The sequence below is a fragment of the Artibeus jamaicensis genome, unplaced genomic scaffold, assembly GCF_021234435.1.
Source record: "Artibeus jamaicensis isolate MK-2021 breed Jamaican fruit bat unplaced genomic scaffold, CSHL_Jam_final contig_465, whole genome shotgun sequence".
NCBI lineage: Eukaryota > Metazoa > Chordata > Mammalia > Chiroptera > Phyllostomidae > Artibeus > Artibeus jamaicensis.
Window position 1 is genome coordinate 18,980,134 of NW_026521843.1, and position 24,194 is coordinate 19,004,327.

General features: G+C 44.6%; 1 protein-coding gene across 10 annotated transcripts in view; it reads left to right on the forward strand.

Moving 5' to 3' along the window:
- LTBP1 (latent transforming growth factor beta binding protein 1) overlaps positions 1-24,194 on the forward strand; it is a 352,163-nt gene that overhangs the window by 107,082 nt on the left and 220,887 nt on the right. For all 10 annotated transcript variants that reach the window (XM_053667181.1, XM_053667178.1, XM_053667175.1 and 7 more), the window contains exon 4: positions 10,683-10,852. In XM_053667181.1, the coding sequence (XP_053523156.1) occupies positions 10,683-10,852 (170 nt within the window). The remainder of the gene's footprint in view (positions 1-10,682; positions 10,853-24,194) is intronic.

Here is a 24,194-nt window from a genome sequence, read left to right on the forward strand (position 1 = left end):
GTTTTTAAAATTGCGGTAAAACACATATAACAGACTTTGCCATCTTAACCATACATTGGCATTGATTCCATTTACACTGTTGTGCAAATGTCACCACTGTCTGTTTCTAAAACCTCTTCAGCACCCCAAGCAGAAACTGCCCCTAGTAAATAATAACTCCCTATCCCTCCCACCCCCCATTCTCTGGGAACCTCTACTTTACTTTCTCCCTACATTTGCCTGTTCTCAGTGCCTCTTACTAGTGGAATCATATAAAGTTTGCCCTTTTGTTTTCTGGCTTATTTCACGTTACATCATGTTTTCAAGGTTCATTCATGCTGTAGCACATACCAAAACGTCATTCCTGTTTACAGTTGAATAACATTCTATCGTTCATATGTATATTATATATGTGGCATATATAATATACATATCTGTCTTGCCCTGAAGGTTTCCAGCCATGTAATGTGATAAATAGAGACATTTAATGAAGAAGATACAAGAAACATTGTACATAACACAATGACGCTTTGGTCTGCTTCAAAGTAGGCACCTTGGGACCTCACACAGTTCTCCCAGTTGCCATTAGCTGTCCTGTCTTACTTTCCTGAATCTTATCAACAGTCTGAAATCTCCTCCCTTTCAAAGGTGATTTTAGTTTTGGGAAAAGCCAAAAGTTGTAGGCCACCAAATCTGGGCTGTAGGGGGGCTGGGTGTCCTGAGTGATTTGATGTCTCACCAAAACACTCTGCACGAGGCGTGATGCAAGAGCATTGTTGCGATGAAGCTGCCAATCACTGGTTGCCTGTAGCTGTGGCCTTCTAGATCATCTGAGTACTTTCCACGGAGGAAAGTTCAGGGTTAACGTAAAATCTGATGCAGAATCGTTGCTCTACTTACTCATTCATTTTGAATGTGACAGCCACACAGTACACATGCTCACTCAATGGCATCTACCGTCCCCATCTACTGACTAGTACAGTGAAGTCGTCATTGTTCACACATGCGCATTCCAGTCCTTCTTGCCTTGGCTACCAGGTTTTATCGATGTCACGCAAACCGTTCTTGTTATATTAACAATGACTGGACTTTTTCCAGACAGACCTCTCTCTCTCTCTCTCTCTCTCTCTCTCTCATCTCTCTATCTCTCTCTAGCTGTCAACCTATCTATCTAGATATAAAACCACTTTTTTTTTTTTTTACCCATTCATCTGTTGAAGGAAACAACTTGGATTATTTCTACTTTTTGGCTGTTACGAATGATGCCGCAGCGAGCGTTGGTGTCCAGGTATCTGTTGAGTCCCTGTTTTCAGTCCATCTGCCTTTACGCCGGGGTGCAGCGTTGCTGGGTGGCACAGTAATTCTGTTCTGAGGAGCTGCCGAGCTCCAGTCCGCAGTGCTGGGGTGCACGGCGCTCCTTGACCCCACTGCAGCCTCACAGAGGGGCCTTCCCCCTGCCGGCAACAGCAAGACAGCCGACCCTCGGGCTGCTGAATGCAGCTCATTGTTTATAGATAACTTCAGACTTTTGTTAAAAAATAAAGCTTCGAAACAAGTTATCTATACATTTGGGCAGTCTCTGAGTATGAACTCTAACCTTAGCAGAAGGGTGGAATTCTGTTCTCCCATCTCCCCGGACTGCTGGGGGAGTGAGGCTGTCTGACAGCCCGGGTGTGCGTCAGATGGCCTGTTAAATGTCCTCTCACGTTTCCAAAGAGGAATCTCATTTTGATGTTTGTCTTCACAGTGACCTTGTGAGGTAGGTGCTGTCTCTCTTCTGTCTCGATGAGGAAATTGAGCCTGCTCTTTGCCTCCTTCCTATAAACATGGGGCGAGGATTTGCATCTGAGAATTGGGTTCAAAAGCCTTGAAATTGGCACTTGCCCAGTAGGGTAGGAGCTGTAATTATTGCTTACATTTTGGAGTTTTCCTGCATCTAGTTAGATTTTCCTCTGGCCCCTCTTAGTTTAGATAAATAGGAGATGGCTGCAATTCCTTTTTGATTTGTGTTCAGGGACACTGTCCCGAGTAACCAAATGTAGCTGCTCATTGGTGACAAAGCGAAGGACTTTAGTTATTAACATTGTTTCCTTCCATGGTTACTCGCTAAATAACTTAGTCATGTCAAGGTTTTGATGACTTTAGTCTTCCGCGCCGTTCAGGGCTTTCAAATGGTTGTCTCATCCTTGGCAGAGAGAGGGCATCTGCCCTCGGAGCATGCAGCTTTAACGGTTAAAAGTAGGAAAGATGAGAAGATGTGTATGACTGGAATTCGTCTTTTCTTTCATTCTTGTGTCCCCTCTCTCGCTCTTTGTTTCCCTTTTTCCTTTTAGTCAATGGGAAGGAATATTGTTATGTAATGTTTTCTGCTTTTCAAAGTCCTGGTAAATAAATACATGATCTCATCTGATACACATTAAAAAATTACAAAGGATAACCTCATATATTTGTATTATGTAAACTTTTACGCAATACTCAAAGCATATAAGAGAAAATAGAAAAAAGAAACCCTAAAGTATTTGTCTCCCAGCTTTCACCATGAACTCAGAACCCATTGTGTTTATCTGTTCTCCGAACCACTTCCCTCCCCCTGATCATTCTGAAGTCAGTCTGTAAATATTTTGTCGTGTATCTGTAACAGATAGGGGGTTCTGAACAACTAGCCTCAGAACCATTGTATCGTTAAATATCCAGGTATTTAAATTTCCCTAATTGTTGCATAAATTTTTAACAGCTTATTTGTTCAAATCAGAATTTTAAAAAATATTCATTCTTTGTAACAGGGTCACATGTCTCTTAAATCTCACTTAATCTGTGAGTTTTCTACTAACTCTAGAGTTTGTTGACTACACCCTTGTGATAGTAATGTGTACTCTGCCCTACAATTTCCTGTGAATAATGCCTGGCTCCAGAGGCGTGGTCAGACTCAGATTTGATTATTCATTGGACTGCATCGCAGGTGGTGGTGTGCTCTTCCATCAGGGGTGCTCCTGGTCTTCTCGCGATATTAGCAGCCGTTGATGATCACTGCCTACACATTTCATTGCTGGTTGAAGATGATGGTGTTTTAATTCTATCATCACTCCTTTTTTCCCCCACTGGAAAAATTTCCTAAACAGAAACTTCCTTTCCTCAGTTATTTGGTTGAAGTTCAGTTGGTACAAGGAAAGTCACAGGGCACATTAGGCTCTTGAGAAAAACAGAACCAACAGCATGTGTGCGTGCGTGTGCGTGTGTGTGTATGTGTGCGTATATATATATATAAAGATATCTCTCTACCTATGTCTATATAAAGGTTTATTACAAAGAATTAGCTCATGTGATTATGGGGGCTGATGAGTCCAGGTCTGAAGCATGGGCCAGCAGGCAGAGACCCAAAAGAACTAATGGTGCAGGTAAAGTTCAAAGTCAGTCTGCTGCAGAATTCCCTCTTAGTTGGGAAGGCTGGTCTTTCTGTTCTATTGAGGCTTTCAGCTTATTAGATGAGGCCCACCCTCATTGTGGAAGGAAATCTGCTTACTCAACATCCACTGATTTATGTGTTAGCCTCATCCAAAAACACCCTCCAAGTTGATACATAAAATTAACAATCACAGGGAAGTATGATATTCTTAATTCTTTCCTTTCATTGATCAGTTTTCAATTAGAGTTCTAACATCTAACATCTTCCAAAAGTGATCTATGGCTTTTTATTAATGAATAGATGCATTTAAACATTTAAAGTATTTCAGTCCATCGTAGTTATTTTTAAGGATGCTAAAATTCTCCTGTCTTTGGTTAATGGGTCTTCTTCAAATTGGCCCATTCGACATTTGGACCTTCTCCCAAGTGTTACGATTAGTTTTTTGAATGTTCCCAGAGGAGGCCTTGTTCACTCTGCTTCTTAGCCTTCTCTCTGTTACAGCTTTTACTGTCTTCCTCTCTGCCAGGACCTGGGGATTGCAGGGGTTGGAGAATCCCAGGACTGTTTTCTTAGCAATCTCGTCCAGAAACGTCTCTTCTAGCCAGGGTCATTCTGAGACATGGGGGGTCAACTGTGTGACCCTTCGGGTTAGACGTTTCTCTGGAGGAGAGGTGGAGGACTGAGAGGGAGGAGCGGGCATGGGGGATTGTTGGCGCGGGGCCCAGCCTTTCTCTGTTGTCCCAGACAGCTCGTATCTGGCCCTGAACGTGCGTTGACCTTCTTGGCGTAACCAAAGCCAAAGACTGATTGGACTCACCTTCCTTAGAAGGGGCGTCGTTTTTACAGCATCCTTAGTGCTAAACAGTGCATCAAAGGGTTCTCTCTAACCACGCGCCGTACTCTTCCTGTGAAGAGTGCTAGTAAAAATGCTTATTATTTTTTGCCATCTCATTACATTTTTGGTGGTATTCTAGCTTTCCTTGCAGGTTGCCAGCCAGGCCACATGAGTATAGGGCCACCATCCAGGGCACATGTGATCATTCGAATTTTATAGACAGAAACTGGAAGCTGGCCCCAGAAGACTGGAGGTGACTTTTCTCTGGCTTCTTCCTGCAGCACCTTCTTTTCTTAGTCCTGACTGTGAACCCGAGGGCGCTGATCACAGGGGGGTGGCCCGACTGCATCAGGCTGGCCTTTGTGGGGAATGTTTTTGTGGCCTGCTGGCGGTTCCCTTCTGAGAGTCCAAAGCCCTTTTCTTAAATGGAAAGGGGCTTGTGTTTTGCCAGATGCTCCCACCCACTCCACAGGTCAAATAATGGGTTCAGTAGAAATACGGAAAGTTTTAGTCCATTCTTGTGCCCAAATGGCCGCTCTGAAGGCAGCAGTGTGAACAGTGTGCGACTAATCGTTTCTTCGAAGGAAAGGAGCTCTGCTCACAGAGACACAGGGGCCGGCCCAGATTCGTCTTCAGGTGGCCCGCTGTGCCACTCCCGCCGAACTGCTTTTCTCGTTTGCTCTTTGCCACGTGTCACCAGTGGGGCACCTACCCCGGCTTTCACCCTGTGCAGTCACACTTCTCCTGAAACAGCCTTGCTGATGGCACCAGTGACCTTTTCTAATTTGTTTCTCTGGTTTGGTGTTTCTTCCGTAACAGTTTACAGGGGGTCCTCTCTCCTTTACTCCGACAAACTTGCCCCCATTTACCATTTCCAGGCCTACCTCATTCTTGTGTTTCTCCCCTTCTGATCCTCCACTCCTGTCCCCACCATTAAATAAATGTCCTCCAAAACCGTGTGGTCCCCTATTTTTTCTGAAAGAGTTTTGCCTTTGGAGATGTCAGTCCCACTTAGAACATCACTTTTCCTCAACTTGGAGTCTTTTCCTAACGGCTCCCCGAAGGTGCACCCTACCTTTCTGTCTCTCAGTGTATCAGTGACATAATTATCTTCGTCACAGACTGGGTCTCTCTCCTGACCGCCATAACTCTGTGTACCCCTTTGCTCTTATTTTTTGTCCTTGGCCTTGAAACAAAATACCCTCCTAGTCAACCAGGCTTGAAACCTGTGTATCGCTCGATTCCCTATTCTTTGTCTCCGTCCCTCCCTCATTTAAGCTCAAATCTGAGTAGACCGTCTGGAGGTCACCTCCGTCCAGCCATTCCTTGATTTCTTCCTTTTAGACATTGTCTGAAACTTGTGGTGTGGAGCTGAACCTGCAGTATCTCAGAGGTTTGCCTGTGCAGACTTTTTAGTGAAGACACCAGAGTTCCGTCTCAGTTCTTACTGCCCTTCGTGCTCCTTGGTTTCAGCATCCAGAACAACTCTGTCTCCCCAGCGAGACTGCTTCCTCTGTGCCGAGCCTGTGTTCTCCAGCGAGTCTTGTCTGGGGCCCTTAAAGCTACTGGTCGCAACTCATCAGGGAGTCACGAGGTCATGAAATCAATGTGATGCTCAAGACTGTCATTTAAACAGTAGATTAGAGAACATTCTGGAGTGTCCCACAGGTAGTAAGGGTGGGTATTGTTTTGTAAAACTCATTTTAGTTATATCAAATCACAGACATATGTAGGTGGGGACTGAGTCTCCATGTAAAATGTGCTTCATTCTGCAGGTTGAAGTAAGACAAGTTAGAAAAATATTTTTTTTTTAGTTCACGGTTTCCTCCCTGCTGCTATAGCAGTCAACATTTGTCAGTCCACCTTGAACCCCTTACAGATTTGTTGAAATCTCTCTCATGTGTTTTTTGCTGGGTAATTTGAGCCATTTTTAATATCCTGTGTGGCACGGGTATTGACTGATCAGAAGGGATGCTGAACGGAGAACCAGGGGTCCCCAGCTCCGCAAAGTGTCAGCTGGTTATTTATGAACCAAGGGGGTACCTGGGGGTGCCCAGTGGAAGGGTTGGGGGGCACTCAGGAGCTTGGGTCACTAGCTGTTTATCAGAACAGAGTATTTTGATATTTTAATGACTAGTGGGGCTGGACTATTGTATAACTATGAAATGTCAGCTCTGGCTTTATTATATTTTATTCCTTATTTATAATTTTAAGGGCATCTTTGGAGGAAGGGGAGATATACAGGTGTCCAAAAACCCCATTTGAACCAGAGGTCCTACAGCTTTCATTTTTTGATCTAATTTTCTCTCAAACATTTTATTTTACCCTTTAAAAAAGTTCTAGTTGAAATGAAGGGAGAGAGATTTTTTTTTTTCCCTGAAACACTTGGGTAAAACAGAAGGAAAAGAGGGAGAGTTAAAGGGATATATATTTGTAAGACTGAGAGGCGGTCCAAGGTGGAAATAACTGTGAATGATGAAATTAGAGGAAAAGGCCAACTGTGAAAGGCAGTGACGGGCTGGTGCTTACACCGAATACATGTGCTTGTGGAAGGAATGATTGGACAGTTTCCTGTACTTGCCTGCTGCCAGCCCACTGTGCACGGCTTGCTTCTTTGTCTGTGCAGCTGTCAGGCAGAGTGGCTTTAGTCTGTGTGTGTCTGTGTGTCTTTGTGAGCCAGTGTGTTTACAGCCTTGCACTGGGGGAAAGGGAAGATGACATGGAGGAAGGGGAAACACAATTCTCTGCAGCTCCATATTGATGATGTGCTGTAACTTATAGTTTACTGTAGTAAGACTTAAGTACCATTATACTGGTAGATTTTTATTGCTCATTTCCTTAAGTTAGTGATGGATGAGGGTTGTTACTCACGTTCTAGACCTGGTAAACCTTGGTATTGTTTATTTACTGTCTTTCTGTTATGTTTAGGGAAAAGGAACCCACATGTACATATGCTTTCAGCTCATTTCTTGCTGCCTCCTTGATTCAGAGGGGAGAGAAGTGGGGACCTCAGCTAGAAGGCAGACCCCACAGTCTCACCTCCCTGCAGTGGCTGCAGCAGTGAGTGGTGGTAGCAGCCCCAAGGGCTCCCGGAATGCTGGGCTGTCCTCTTTTGCATAGGAGTGAGCCTGCATTTCTCTCAGCAGGTACCAGCCACATGGTGACAGGAGTGAGTTGTCTCTGAGATGAGAAGGAGGGCTTCTCTTGTCCCGAGGTTGACAGAGCAGACTTGTGGTTGTCATCAGCCTCACCAGATGTGTCCAGCTGGTTTACTTTCTACCCCATCCCAACCAAACATACTTAAAGTTCAAAACAACACTTACATCATTAAAGGAAGTGTTTACAATGGGAAGCCTTAGGCTTTTAGTAATATAAGTCATCAGTCTAGTGGCAAAGGAAGTGGAGTGTTCTTTCATGGCGTAGTGAGTGGGAAAACCCAGGCCCAAGACGGATTTTTCTGGGCTTTCCTAAGACTACAGGGTTTGATCCAAGGGAGTGATGGAGTAGGTGGATGTCACACTCACCTCCTCCCAGGACCAAACTGGAGTTACAATAAAAATACAGAGCAGTCAACCTGAATCACCAACTGAAGACTAGCTGAAGAGAAGTCTTATAGCCAAGGATTTACAGAAGAAGCCATATTGAGACTGGCAGGAAGGGTGGATGTGTGAACAGGGCTGGCCTTGCTTCCAGAGGGATATCTCAGCTGTAGGGGGTTCCCTCTGAGAAGTATGGGGTCTCAACTACAAGCTGGGCTCCCCAGCCCAAGAGCACGAGAGCCAGGAATAGGCACCCACGTAACGACTGGCTGTGACAATCAGTGGGCATTCTGTCCACCAGGGGGAGAAGAGAGTCTGCTAGAGACACACAGGTGCCCTCTTGATGGGCTAACACATAAAATCTCCTTTGCAGCCACTCACACTGGGCCCCAGCAGAGGGGGCTGTGTTATTTACAGTAACCAAGACTGGGAAGCAGCCCAAGTGCCCATCAGTAGATGAGTGGATAAAAAAGCTGTGGTGCACTTACGTAATGGAATACTACTCAGCTGTAAAAAAGAAGAAAATCTTACCTTTTGTGACAGCACAGATGGACCTGGAGAGCACTATGCTAAGTGAGATTAGTGAGTCAGAGAAAGACAAGTATCACATGATTTCACTTATATGTAGACTCTAATAAACAAGACACACTAACAAAATAGAAACGGACTCATAGAGAACAGACTTACAGCTCTTAAAAGGGAGGGGTGTTGCAGGGTTCAGAGAAAAAAGGAAGGGGACTAAGCAAAGAAAAAGCTCATAGACCCAGACAACAGTATGGTAGTTAATTACCAGAGGGAAAGAGGGTTGAGGGAAGGTAGGAGAGGGTAAAGTGGGGATAAATAGTGATGGAAGGAGACCCGACTTGGGCTGGTGAACACAAAATACAGTATACAGATGATGGATTTAGAATTGTACACCCAAAGCCTATGTAATTTTATTAACCAATGTCCCACCAATAAATTCAGTCCAAGTTAAAAACAATAAAAATATGAGTAAAACTCATCAGTTAAAAAAAGAAAGGAAAGAAAGCAGAAAATTCCCTTCTTATACTAGGGAGTTAAGTGTAAACATTTGCTTTAAAACATTTAAAATTCTGTGACCTGGTTTATTGTAATATAGATGTACATATACTACTAATCCAATAACATTCTCCAAGATTCAAAGAAGACCTTTGAAAATCATTTCATACTACATAGCCAAAGGAAAGGCATAGTACTGTCTCTTAATACTGAGCAGATCATAAAGGAGACATTCTGAAAGCCATTTGAATGACTACAGGTGCTTAAGTAAGCATTTAAAATTTCTTATTTATGAAAATGCTCCAAAAGTATGTTTATGAGCTGAACAGAGTACCGACGATGTGATTTTGTATTTGAAGTCCCTCTAGAAAATGGTGAAGAATAGAGAAATTCCCTCCTCCAAAAATATATGTGGGGATAGATCTAGATCTTTGACTGGTTAAGAGGGAAGTACCCTTAATCCCAGCTTCTTCCCTTCCTCTCTTTCTCCTGGACACCTTGCCTCCCCGAATAGCTCAGTCACCAGCCCCAACTGAAATACTTCGAATAGACTGAGTTTGATCAGGCCTCTGTTACTGCTTTTGACGAGACACTGTGCGGTGTCTCTGGAGGGCTGACAATTCACATTTCACCTGTTACAGTGTCATTTCTCCCTCTCATTCAGAGTCTGTCATTTGGGGCTTTGCAGCATCTTATCACTGTGAGTATAGCTCTGTGAACCATTTGCCTAAGTTAAAGTATCGTAGTTTGGAAAAATTTTGTTCAGTGTCACAGTCAATAAAACTTAAGATTACACTGGAGAGCAGGTTTCCTTCCAAAGGCTCCGTTTGCTGCTCAGACGCTCTGTCCATATACTTTTAGTAGCAATTCAGGCTTTTCCTGGAATTAGTTGGTGTATCTTTATATTCTTCATTATTTATTAGCCTTCTTAGCCAATGATTTCAGTTCTGTCTCCCAGGGAGTGATTAAGTCTCGGTGAAGCTTACTATTTTAAAATATACATTCCATGCAGCGAAGAGAACTGTCATAGAGAAATCAAGGGTTGGGCCAGCAGGGCAAAAACACAGTCATTGTGTTCAGGAGCCCTCGACTCATGTTATTAAAGAAGTAATGAGATTATGGTTAGTCACTCTTCTGCTTCTCGTTCTTAGAAACTGGTGACTATAAACTATTTAACCTGAACATTACGGTTTTAATCATAGTGGGGTACATCATGAAAGATCGAACGAATGCCTGTTTGTCCTGTCGCCATCATCATTTGTATTGTAAAAGGTCATTGAAATCGGTTTTCTGTTTTTTGTTGTGACTTTTACAGGCGTTTGTTTCTTAGCCCTGTGTGGCAGAGATTCTGGAAAGTGAGGCTCAGAGAGGCTGCTTGACTTCCCTGGGAAGGGAAGGCCCCACTGTGCGCTGCCCGGGCTCCCACTGTCCAGTTTTGCCTAACCGATCATTCTGGGAATTTATTATCCAATCCCTTTCCTGTATTTTTCCCCCTTTCTTCTCTACTCATTGTCAATGCTGCCTACTTATCTGTCAGTTTATATACAATATGCCTTTTAATATATGTACCTGTTCATGAACATGCCTTTTTATTTCATAAACGCCATGTATTTTGCACGAGGGCTTGTGGTAGCTGTGCTCCGCGTCCTCCGTTAGAATCCTCGGGCGGCGGCCCGCTCAGCCTTAATCTTCTTGACTAGACAGGCAAGTCCCTATTACGTTGGAGGCTTCCAAGGGTAAGTTGTTAATTCTTTGTGTGTTGTAAATGTCCATCTACAGCATGGGAAGAAAAAATTGAGCCTGGCGTGGAATTTGTTCCTTGCCAAATTTAACTTTTGCTTTCCTTCTTAGTTGACTTTGACATGTCCATGACTCATTCCTTTCTCCCCACTTTGTTTCTCCCCAGAGTGACACCCCTTTCCTCACAGAACGTGATGATCCATCACGGCCAGACCCAGGAGTTCGTGCCCAAGCCCAAGTACTTTGCGGCCCAGAAGGTGCTGTCGGGGGAGCAGTCCACGGAAGGCTCGTTCCCTTTCCGATACGGGCAGGATCAGGTCGCTGCGCCTTTTCAGTGTGAGTATATCCTGCCGCCAGTCATCTTTCTCAGTTTGGGTGTCATAGTCTGAAAGCCCCTTTTTTTGGCTTAGGTGGCTTGAATGTGTCACAGTAGGTAAAAATGGAAAAATCAGTTCAAAAAGCCCCACGTCAGTTCTTAAAACAGCCAGACACGAGCACCGTTTCCTTATTCCGAGGAAAGGCAGTTTTCTTGGATGTTGGAAAAGAATATGAAGTGGCCTGCCTGTAATTCAGTTCCTGCAAGATGGTTCCCATTCTGAGACATACTCATTCTAACTTTAGATACAGTTGTACGCCTGACATGTTTACATTGATACAATATTTAGTGAGCCAGCCAGGCTTCCTCTCCGGAGACATGCCTGACACGCCCCGTGTTTCTTCTCCGAGCACGCCTACCGTGGGTGTTTGTGTGTTCGGAGGTCCACTTCTGAGTGTATCGAACAGACGGCGTGGCGGATTTTCCTCTGGGTTTGTAAAGAGCCATTGTATCAGTGGCCAGCTTGGTTAATATCGCGCCATGTGGAAAGCTCAAGGACAAGCCCTGGCTCGGAGGGTGGGGAATGCGATGATTTGTGGTTTAGGTATTACAGAGCGTCTCCTGGCAGATCTGGAGAAAGCGTTCTGGAGGGAGGCTGCAGGCCATTCAAAGGCAGGAGCTAGACACGCACCCTCATTGCAGCAGCTTCCTGCTCGGTCTCACGTTGACTGATTGCCGGCACCGTAAGTCAGGACAGAGAATGCCAGTCGTGAGCTTGAAAAGACCGTCTTTCACCACCAAGAGTCCTGCATTCGAATATCTGAGATGGAATTTTCCCTACCGTTTGGCACTTCCGAGGTCTCTCTCTGTGTGGATTTGATTCCCTGGGCCCACCCCCGCCTGCCAGAACTGGTCACTCTTCTAGAATGATGGGTTCTTCCCTTAGAATTGGTCACTGGATAAAAAAAAAAGATTATCAAATATAAGACTTGTACATCCTGCTTTGCGTCTTGTGAGCAAATTCTGCTCAGGGACCCGGGACCAGGACTCCCGGAGCAGTAGTGGGATGAGCTCTGTTGGGATAATGAGGAAAGTGGGCCCCGCCGATTTCAGAGGAGGGATGGAGAAATTTCAGCTGGTCTCCTCCCGCTTCAGGCGAGACAGCTTCACACCTTGCACAAAACAGCGGGTGTGTCCATCGTGTTTCAAAGACGCTTTAAGGGCTTCACAGTCTGTTCTGTGTGAAGATCGCCATTCAGTGTGCACAGTCCTTTGTCTAATCTTAATATGGTTGAGGAGGCGAGGGGATTAAGAAGTAAGAATTGGTAGTTACGGAATAGCCATGGGGAGGTAAAGTACAGTGTGGGGAATGACCAATGGACAGGACAATAGTGTGGGGATTGCCTGAGAGGGTGGAGGGTGCTGGGTGGAGGGGACAAAAGGGAAAGATTGGGACACCTGTAATAGCATAACTGATAAAATATAACTTAAAAAATAAAAAAAGAGGTACTTCTGATATCCTTGGGGTTTTATATAGATCACACACTTTTTGGAAGCGTTCCCCAATTACAGTGTGATGGGAAGAGAGTTTTTGAAAGCTGGTGATCCTGCTGATAGAGGGGAGAATTTCTAACTATGCCAAGGTGTGGGGGAAAGTCGGTCCGAGAGTCACAGTCACTGGCATTCAGACCAGAGGCTAGACTGTGGTTTTGGTTTCTTACCGATGATTTGTTATTGGAAGGAAAATTCCCACTGTGTATGTATATATTTCAAACTCTCAAACTTTGGTTGAACTGTCTTTTGAAAGATGAAATTATATTTCAGAAGAATGTGTAGATAAGTTCCTTATCTGTATTGTCCATAAATTTCCCACCCATCCTGTTTCAATGTAGTTTCTCCACAGTTGGGAGCTGGTAAAGTAATTCAGACTAACACATGAACACAGTGCTGGACTTTTCTGCTCACTGACCCCCCCCAAAAGTTGGCGGTCATTCAAAAAAAAAAAAAAAAAAAAGGCCCAGGAACTAACAAGCAGGCATATAGGAGGGCCAGGAAAGGAAATGGGGCTATTTTTTGCTGAGACCAGACCTCTCCTGAAAGCTGGAGGGCTAATGGGAAAGTTTTAAAAAGAGGTAGTTTGGCAGGGCTATTCAGATACTAAAATAGCAAAAACGGAGTAAGAACAACAATAGAACCATTAAAACTAGAAAGAAGGTGGGAGTAATAAGAAAGATCGAAAAGTGGTGAGGGTCCCCACGTCCAACTTTTCATTGGATGAAAAGGAGGCCCGTGGAAACCTGACATGTGACAGAAAGGAACAGAAGTCTGAGGAAGAGCAGAAACGCGGTCTTCTGTCTCACCTTCACAGAACAGAGCAAATGCAGACCGACAAACTCCTTTTACCGAAAGGACCTGGAACTCTGACAATAGGAGTAGACAATTCTGACTCTAGAAAAATAGGAGTATGGTGATGAATCTTGAGAGGAGACTGAGGGCCTGGTGTGTGCTAACTGTGCACTGTCATTACTTTGAGGAGCTATGGGGACTAGAGAAAACATTTCATTTGGCAAGGAAGCAGACGTTTGCTCTCTTTAAGTGGGATACAGAAAAAAACAAGGTGACCTACAGTAAATGCCAGATGGCAGGTGTAATATCACCTTGTGGGCAGTCGCAATGATGCCTTCCTTGAGCTGTGAGCGTTGTGTAACTTGATTAGCTTATAAGAGGAGGAGGCAGCAACACTCCAAGCCCAAAGAGGTAAGGATTTGCCGCCGACACCTGGCAGGCCGAAGGAGAACTGGTCAGAACAAGCGGGAAGAGGATGAGGGTGGGGATGATGGGTTCTGTGCGGCAAAGTGCGGTCACGTTCAAACTTGAACACTGCAGATAAAACACACTAGACAGGGAGACGCAGACTGTCGAGTTGCCAGTGAGATTTTTCTCTGTTGGAGAAATAGACGTTAGTGGAGTTTCCCCAAGTTCCAGTGATGTAACTCGTCATCCCTGTCCCATGTGTGTGTCCATTGCTTTTCCTATTTCAATTCTGTGTATTCACGGGCCTTCTGAGTCCCTGCCTGGGTAGCTTGACCTTCCAGGTTGGGTGGCCTCTGATTACTGGACATCTCTAGCGATAGTCACAGGGCGCTGCTTTATTCACTGGTCTTGACGGACTGTACTTGGCAGGAGTATCCCCTGGAGCAGAGGTCCATAAACTTTTCCTTAAAGGACCTGCAGGCCCCTTTAGGAACTGCAGTAGATAGTAACTACTGCAGGCTTCATGAGCCAAGACTCAAATTGAAGATGCTATATATAGGTACTTATATAACTATTTAAAATGTAACCATTTAAAAATGTAAAAATAATTCTTTGTTGGCAGGTTTTAAAAAATCGGGCAGCTAGCTGGATTTGGCTCGTGGGCTGCAGTTTGCCAACTGCTGACCTGGAGACTCACAGTCTCTCAGTCTACTAAAAATATCGAGGTTGTGGACCCAATGGGTGGTGCCTGGAACGTGACAATTGAACCCTAACCAGCTGTCCTTTGTGGTCACAGCAGCCCACCCTCCTCACTGGGAAAATTCTCAGATATATCTCCACTTGGTTTGAAGGCAGCCTGAAGTCTGAGGAAACCAATGAGAAGACTTGCTGGTGGCAGATGGGTCTAATTCCCTTTCATGATAGAGTGACAGGCCGCAGAGCAGTTGGGAAAGTTGATAGAAAGCCTTTTGATCTTATGGAAGTAACATATTCACTGGATGAACCCGTAACGGCCGTACAGCTAGGCTGGATCCCGTTAAGATGTCACCTGAGTTTCTCAAAAAGTTACAGGTAGAGCGACTGTAGGAACCAGGAATTCCACTCCTAGATATGTGCCCAGTAGAACTGGAAACATGTGTGTACACAAAAACTCATATTTAAATGTTTATAACAACATTATTTACAATGATCAAAAAGCGAGAATAGCTAAAATGTCCACCAGCTGATGGCTGATGAACGGAACGTGGCGCGTCGTGTAACTGGCTGTTCAGCCGTAAACGGGGATGAGGTCCCGGCGCACGCCGCTCGGTGCGTGAACCCGGGAAGCAGAGCATACGCAAAGATTCTAGACAGAAAAGAACCCAGATCCCATGGTAGGGTTCCATCCGAATGAAATGTTCAGAATAGGCAAATTGTATGGAGCGTCGGCACGGAAAGGAAGTATGTTTATTAGTGGTTGCCAGGGCCTGGGCAGAGGGGGGTGGGGAGTGATCGTTGACGGGTGTGGAGTTCCTTTTGGGGTGATGAAAGTGTTACACAGTTAGATGGTTGTCATGGTTTCATAGCCTTGTGAATTTCCTAAAAGCCGTGTTATGTTAAAAATAACATGAAAATGCGTACAACATTCCTTCCAAACAGGTAGATGTAAAAGGTTCAGGGAATGGAGTTCACCGGCTCTCTCAGAAGTCCTAAAGGCGGCCTGGGGTAGAGGGGTCGTCTCTGTCTAGTGTCTCCCTTGGTGGCTTCCAGGAAAGAACTGAGATTCAGAGGTCCACAAATATATAGGAAGTTAGCCCCAGTACGGATCATACCCAAAATATCACCCATAACTGATTGAGATGATTTACATGATGAGATTTGGAACTTTTTGAGTTGATGACAATGTAGATGAGGTTTTGGATGCAGAGTTAATACTGGAATGAATTAAGACTTTGAGGATATATTTTGCACATGGGATGGATATGATTTGGGGGGAGGGGAAGGAAAGGTTCAGGGTGAGCTGTACTGGGTTGAATAGTGTCCCTGAGAAGTTCATGACCGCTCAGAACCTCAAAATGTAACTTTATTTAGAAATATGATTTTTACAAAAAATTCAATTAAAAAATGGGCAAAGGAAAAAAAAATAATTGAGTGTGGAAACCAAATTCTGTCGTGCTTGGTTTAGCAGTATTTTTAACACACAGAGAGAAAAAAAAGGTTGAAATGACATGATAACATTTGAAAGGCAATCTTATAAAGACGGTCAGTTGAGATTATTAGAATACCATGTGCTCAGGAACTACCCCAAATAACTCATGCATAGAGAGATCAGTTTGGCAGAACCCTCTAGAAAGAGACCTTGAGGGTAATAATAAGTGTCCACATCGGAATATCTGCAGTTGCAGTAAAAATAGCATGGGATAATCGATAATGGTAAAACCAGAAAATTACATTTCTGTTGCAGACGGCGGTGGAAGGGCCTTTTGTCTCGTGGGAGTTAAACGTATTGGTCAGCTTACTGAGGTAGAGGGTAGTTCCCCATGAAGGAGATCTTCAGGATGGGCAGCGATGCCCACGATGAATGGTTGCCCAGACGGCGGGTTCCCGGGCCATGCTGAGCCCCAGAGCTCAGAGACCGGGGAATCCCTGATTTAGTCACTTACTTGTTTCGTCTCTTTTTCTGCCCTATCACTTCAATGTTGGGGAATATTTAGAAGTTTCAACTTTTCTAATGTGATTTCTCATTGCCAATTCTAGTCATTTTCCTATCAAGATGGACTTAGCTTTTAAATAGGTTATTTGGGTTTTAAAGTTGTCTTCCAAAATGTTCTTTAAATTTAACAACATCAACATTTCCAGGGTCAGGAAAGGCAGATGTCCTCTTTGATATGCTGCCTTCCTCAAGGTTTTTACACCGACACAAGTCAGACTCTAAAAGAACTTGCCAGTTCGCTTTCTGCTGAGCCGAGGGATGCAGAGATTGAGCGCTGGCATCGCACACACGGGGCACTGTTAAATTACAGGAAGAAGATAGCGCAGGCCCACTTTTTATTTTCTCTTAAAGCGTTAGACAAAATCTTTCTGCTTCCAGAAGCAGCCACAGTGGTGCAGGAATCATGTACACACCCCCAACGGGCCACTTCTGACAGCAGAAAACCTTGTCCTGCCCTCTCTGGGACCACAGGGGACATCTTATCCTTGGATGTGGTGGTTTGTGCTGACCTCTCCCAGTCCTTGCAACACATCAGTCAACTCAGCGTCTGCCCAGCAGCCAGTCTTGGGGCTCTGCCCTTTGAAGACAAAAGCCTCCCAGGTCCCAGGTCTGGGCAGGAGGCTCGTGGCCCAAGTCCTCGTATCCAGGTCTGGCCTGACCACAGTCCATGGTCCCAGATGTGGACCCTGTAGGCACTAGCCCCCCTCTTTACCCTGTGAGCGACACCATGGTTAAATGTGCTAGAATTAGCCTCAGACTGTGTTCACACTGACATGCAGAAGCATGAGACATGAAAGCATCTCACGGTTTCATGACAAATAGTGTATTTCCCTTTGCAAGAAACTAAGTTCCTGTGTCTGGTGTGAAGATTTTCTAGGGTTGCAGATTATACAACAGGGAGGTTAACAGTCTGTCTTCCTGGTTGCCCTGACCGAGAGGAGTGAGTAGTTCCGCACAGGATTAGAGGAGCATCCAACATGTTTGCTTTGGCAAAACAAATCCGAAAGTTAGCAGATAAAGGCAGTATTTGGCCTGGACCGCCCTGCGTTTATGCCTGCCTGGTCCAGGAGGTAGGCAGACAGTGATTAAAGGCTCTAGGTCCCTAGTGTCAGTTACCTCCACAGGGAAGGTGTCTGTGTACATTCAGACATCCCCCCCCACCCCACCCCAGCCCCACCTCGGAATAGAAATGGACTACAGAGTGTAGAAGACCAAATTCATCCCCTGCTTACTGGCCTTTTGCAAAAAAGGGGAGAAGCTTTGGAGTGGCAACTGGCTCAAGGCAAACGGAGCTGTAATAAGTACAGCTGAGAACAGCTGGAGACAAATTCTTACGTGCAGGGTGAGCCAGCCGCAAATAGGGAGCTCTTCGCAGAGGAGACCATGTGAAAATGGTGATGGGGAAGAGAGTGGTTCAAAGCACCACCTTCCCCTCTCTCTAAAAATAAATAAACATAATCTTAGGGAAAGTATTTGGGAAAGATTAGCATTGGGCTTTGCCGAAGCTATGTCTTTAGGAACCCAGATTCCTTTGAAGGACGGGGTATTGCCTATTGCGGAGAAAGTTCCATGTGTGGTCTGGCTGGGGCCACTGTGCCTCAGCTGGGGGGGGTGAAGGTGGGTGGTATTTTTTGCGCAGGCGCTGTTTGACCCTATCCCAGCCGGGGGAAGGTACGTGAACAGGAACACCCTCTCTGGCTCCTGATTGGTCACACACGGTTTAGGCTAGTTGGGGAACTGTGGACATAGATTGATGATAAACACTTCCAAGAAGCTTATCCATCAATATGGAAAACCCAGAGTGAAGAATTATCTAATCCAAATTCCCAAGGGCCCGAGATTTCATAATAAACAAACCAACCAAACCGAGGATATTTCTGGGTGTTGAGACTGAGTTCAAGATATTGAGAAATAAACAGTGTATGGCTCCAAAACATTCTGTGATCAAAATGTGTTATTTCAAGGGGAAAATAACACACAGGAATTTGCAGGTTTCCTGGAAGATACTACAAAGCAACATTTGGGGAGGGGGGGAGAAAGCTTGCATCTGAGGAAGAAAAGAGATGGTACTTACTCAGCCTTAGCTTTTTGGGGGAGGGGCAGGAAATGAGGGCTTTACTTGATTTTACTTCTGAGTGGGAAGATAGTTTCTAGGGAATTAATCCCTATTACAGTTGAAATGATAGTTTTCATTCAAAATAAACAAGACTGCCCAGAACACTGGTCCGAGGTGTTCTGAAGAGAGAGTAAAATGCCTTGTCCTTTGCGTGTTGGTGTCCTTGCAGGAGGGTCCTCTTAGCATTGAGAGTGACTGCCTTGAGGGGAGGGTGTCCCCCACCACCCCACTCTGAGCACCCCACTCATAAACATTTAAAGAAATGTTTATGTAACATTTCTTTAAAAAAGACTTTTTGTTGTAATTGTCTGCGATGTTAATTCTGCATTATGTTTCAACACTTATTTAGTGTTAGCTCCGTGTGAAATTGAAACGTAAATAAGCCAAAGCCCAGCTGCCCTCGTTCCCTTTATTCGCACGTGTCTGGAGTGGCAGAAAACCTTTCTTTCCTGCGAGGTCCTGATTGCAGTGTCACTGTATTTGAGTCACTCTCTGACAGGCAAACCTGAAACCATGAGATATATGAGTTTATATGGGTAATGTACGTATCTGTATGTATACACACATGCATGTGTATTTGATCCTATATAAATATGTGTATTATTTAAACAGTCACTTTTGGGAACTTCTTTTTTATCCACATTAAAAAAGATACTTGTAGCCCTAACTGCACTTCAAAAGTTTGTTCTTTCAAGGTTCCAGCTTTTTTTTTTTTTAACTAAATAAAAACAATGTAAAAGGCAGTGGTTGCTTTTGTGAAACACCTCATCATTATTTGGAAATCCCTGTATCCTCAAAGCAGATTTAGAAAGCTTTGGTGAGAGAGAGAAAGAAAAGCACCGTGGGGCAAGTGAGAGGGTGGTGGGCAGTTCCCTCGTTTGATGGCCTCTGGGCTTCTTGGGTGGGAGGGCCATCCGGAACCAGGTGCCCTGGCAGCTGTTGCTTTAAAGAACTTTGCTCCCTGGCTACAGGTGCACCTCATGATCGCGCCACCCCCTCAGACTCAGACCCAGCGGAAAACAGCTCTTCCTCCCACACAGTCACATCTTACTGATGCATAATTTACTTCACCTCCCACTCTTGCCCTGGCTTCCCTGTGGGTATAGTGGACTTTTCCACCCCCTGGACTTTGACCTTGGCCATGTGACTACAGTGTGGGAGGAATGATAGTGTGCCAGTTGCAAGCTTCAAGAGGACTTGTCTGATTGCATCCCCTTCCCCCCATCCCGCTATGGTGGAAAAGGCATGGATCAGGTCTGCTGCCTCGCCGACTCCTTGACATGTACAGCTTTTCTTAGATTTACTGTATCAGTGGGGCAGAGAATGTGCTTCCAAAAGCAATCTGGAGAAGTCAGTTGTTAGTTTCGGTTGAGTAGATGAGACCGATTTAATCAGAGGGGATACATGCAGGCAAAAATGCTGTTCTGGGTGACCTCCCTTTCTTGCTACAGTAGACTGAAAACTGGGTAGGTGCTTGGCTCAAGGAAAACCTATCTGAGCTTGCCAACTGCCTCTAAGGTGGGATGATATTGATGAAATTAGATTAATCAGACTCCCTCAAGGAATTTGTAAGTTACAGTTGAACATTAAAGTAGCTAAATCAGAGGTGGAATACCAGGTAGAAGCAGAAACAGCCAGAGAAGCTTCCTATCACGTTAGTGTTGGGTACAGAACTGAATCTCCGCAGCATTTTCTGAAAAGGGCTGGGGATAGATCCACATGTAATGGGGTCGCTAAAAGTGCTTTGGATTCATCATGCCTCCCCACTTACTGACATGTGGCCTAGTCTTCATGAGGTCCGGCTTATAGGGCTGGTTGTTCCTGTTTTTTCTTGAGACTTTTACCTCCCATGTTGCAGCGCACAGCTTGGCGACATCATCCCACCCCTTGAGATAATGTGCACCCCTCCCAGCATGTGGTAGGCAAGGACCCCAGCTCACGCACGTTCTGTTCGTGCCCTTCCCTCTAACAGCTGCATGTGCTGGTAGCTCAGAGCCCCAAGATCGCCTCTTAGAGAGGGAAACCCCAGCTGCTTTCATTCTTTTCTTTGCTCCTTTTTTTAGCTCTTGCCCCAGTCCACACCCCTTCACTTCTCAGAAAGCTGAGGGTGGGTTGGCAGATGGATGGGGGTGGGGGGTGGGTCAATTCCATCATTTCCCGAGATCACCCAAACACTTGGAGAATCGCTCTGCCTCACCTGGGCCCGGTAGGGCCTTACGCATTATTATTTATTCATGTTTGAGTGCCCATTCGGGTTTTGAACAGGGCCTGCTCAGGTCTCGGGTTCTTGCTCACCTGGGGTGGAGAACGTCCGGTTTCAGCACAGCAGGGACAGGGACCTTTTTGAGAAGACTCCTGTCATCCCGCTGTGCCTCCTGCTCATGGGTCATCCTTGGTGTGGGGCGTCAGGCAGCCGCAAGGGGGCGTGTGTGTAAATATGTATCAGACACCCCCTGCCATGTCTCCGACATGGAAACAGCAGAACTGGATGCCTCTTTTTAAAGGAGTTTTCAAACGACTCTTAGTGGAGAATATGATTTGTAATGTTTCTCGTCAGAGATCCCAGTTTCCAAACCACGCCTTAATATACCTCAAGAACATGTAATGGGTATTTTTAAAAACTTCTAAGGGTATTGTCAATTATCTTCTTGTCTCTGAAAATCGGGTAATTAGGAAATTTGGACGTAGGCCCATTTGTCTCCATCAGGGACACTATGTAGTTCCATTCTCCTCTTCCTCTTTATTGAGCACTTACTGTATCCCAACCACTGTACTGATTGCTGTGCACTAATTCATTGTTATATTATAATATCAGCACATTATTTGACTATTTAAAATATACCCTGCATGTCATTCATATAAATGTGTTAGGAATCAAAAATATAATGAGTTAAAAATTATCACAACAAATCCTGTTTATTGAAAGGAGTGCTATGTTAGCTCTTTTTAAATAGTACTTTTAAATAGCTCTTTTAAATAGTATGTTAACTCTAAGTAACACTAAAAAAGGAGTGTTACTTTTAGATGAATACAAAGTCAAAATCTGACTTTATTTCAAAAACTTGTCAACTTTATTATATGCAGGACTTGTATGACAATAGCATGTTTTAAAAATTATCCAAATACAGCGCTTCTGGCAAGAATGGTTTTAAGTTAACAGAAATTATTCAAATGCAAAATTAGCTTTTCTGTTAAGTGGGTTTCTACTGCTCGTTGAAATTCCTTTTGATACCTTTTTCACACGACGTCAGGTCATCAGATCTTGTCTGGAAATTGTGTAGAAACCAACATCCACAGGAGAATTTTACTTTTTTCTTGAGTCTTGAATAATATGTAGGATCACGAAAGCAAACATCTCGAGGTGAAATTTTCCTGTATTTAGAAGCTCTTGTGGGTTTTTCTGTGTAATATATCATGAGGGAAATGTCACTGCTAGTTGAGTTTTTCTCGGTTGCTCCACGAAGAGCTGACCACATGTAACAATATCCTCTTGTATTTGCATAGTGTTTAACAGCTTATGAATTATGTCTTTGCAAATTATTTCATACGGTCCCTGCCACGATCTTGTGAGTTAGATGGGTTGGATGTCATTATTCTGTGTGTGTGTCCTGGGAGTGGTTTTTACTGTTCCAGGCTCCTTAAACCTCTGAATGTGAGTTTTTCTGTCAAATACAAATCTTAGCACTTATTCCACAGCAGTTATAAGAGTGCAATGAGATGTGGGCTGTGGTAACTAACAGCCAGACCCATAACATTTGCTAAATCTATGTGTGTTTTTCTCCCTCGTTCAACCTTCCCAAGTACGTAACATTGTATAGTTTTCCTAGTAATGCTCATTGAATGTGTGTAGGCGCGGCACTGAAGTGGTGAGGAAAGAAAAGCAAGGGCTTGCATTGAAATCCCAGCTCTACCATTTCCTACCAAAATGAGTCTGGTCGAGCTTCTGATGAAAGGCTCTGCAGTGTCCCTGTCTGCGAAATGGACGTGAGTGTAACTTACCTGGTTGTGGTGGGTGTTTTGAAATCAGTAGCTTAGTGGGCACTCGGTACACATTTCGTGAGTTGGTTCATCATGGAGGCAGTGCTATGTACATTTAGAAAGGTCCAAAAATTCTGCTTCTGTGTTTTCAGAATCTAGATGAAAAGGAGAAGCAGAGGAGAGTGCGTTTATGTTCATTATCTGCTGCTGTGTAACACATTGCCCCAAACCTTAGTGGGTTAGAGCAGCAAACATCTGTGGTTTAGGAATTCAGAAGTACCTTAGCTGTCTGGTTCTGGCTCAGGTTTCATCAGGGTAGCAGCAGGGGCTGTCGTCATCTGAAGATTGGACTGGGGCTGGCAGACCTGCTTTCAGGGTGGCTCACTCACATGGCCATTGGCTGGAGACTGCTGGTGTATTGTCCTATGGAATTCTCCCTCGGCTCCTCTAACCTCACAGCACGGATGCTGGGTGTTCCCAGAGTGCGTGAGTGACGAGAGAGAGAGAGAGAGAGAGAGAGAGAGAGAGAGAACAGGACAGAAGCTGCAGTACCTTTTATGATTGACTCTCTGAAGTCACAAACCGTTACTGCAGCTGTGATCTGCCCCTGTACACAAGTCACTAAAGACCAGCCCATGCTGGAGCAGTTACACTTTACCTCTTGAAAGAAGTATCAAAGAATTTGTAGATAAACTTTTAAAACCATCACGGTGTTCAACAGGAGAGGCACTATGTTGAGAGCCAAAAGCAGAAGAGGAAATTGAAAATGAGTAACCTATAAAGAATGAACTGACAGCTGGAAAACTTACACTGTGTGATTGCCTATCAGTAATTCATTTCGTTTTGGCTAGCTAATTTTTTTTTTAGTTTTATTTATCGTATGATACTGGAGCATAGCTAGATATAATATGATGACTTTGAAAAACAGGGTTTTGAGACTGAAATCTTTTCTAATGATGAGATCTATTGAATTAGGCAAGTAAATCCCTCAGGGAGAGAAGTTGAGGCCATTTGATGGAGTCATTAGCAAACCGAGCCAGAGAGACATTTGTGCTCCGGGGAAGAAGAAGTGACAGAATCTGTATTCTGCAAGCTTGGATAGCCCCGATTCTGTAGTTGCAAATTACATCAGAGATTTCAAAATGCCAGTTTTCTTCTGTGTAACTAATTGCTTCACCAGATCAAATCTGAAAGTGGTCTGGGCAGTTGTGAAAATATTCATATCTTCAACTTCCTTAGCACTTCTTAAAATCAAATGCATTCAGATGGTAGTATTTTTGTTTGCTCTGGATTTTTGTTGCCTGTGTGAAGGGATAGGACTCCCTGGAAGGTATACCAAGGTTTCCACTCCCGGCCCGGCCGCCTCCGTGGCTCAGAATGTCGTACAGGGAGCGGGTTTAAGTTTCCTTCTCTGCCCTGTCTTTTGACTTTTTTCCCTTGAAAGCAGAATTTAAATTTTGTAAAGTGCAATAGGTTGTTTTCTTCCTGGTGTCTGCCTTTAGTGTGAGAGGGACGAGTCCCCTTTTGAAGATAACGGCACCCTCGACAGCATCCACTTTGTTACAGTTTTGTGACGCCACAGATGTTCGTTGACCTACAGGCACACACCTGCCTTTTCCTCTGACGGTGGAATTCCCCTGTGTCGCCAGCCTGAGCTCACACTACCTCGAGTCACTTATCTTCACGTCCTCCCCCTTGCTCTTTCCTGGGTCCCTCATCTCTCACCACATCCCCCGCCCCTTCCCAAAGAGAGGAGACTCACCAGGTGGCGTGTTTGTCATGAACAGACAAGGAAGGTAGGAATATAAACTGTTTTCTTCGG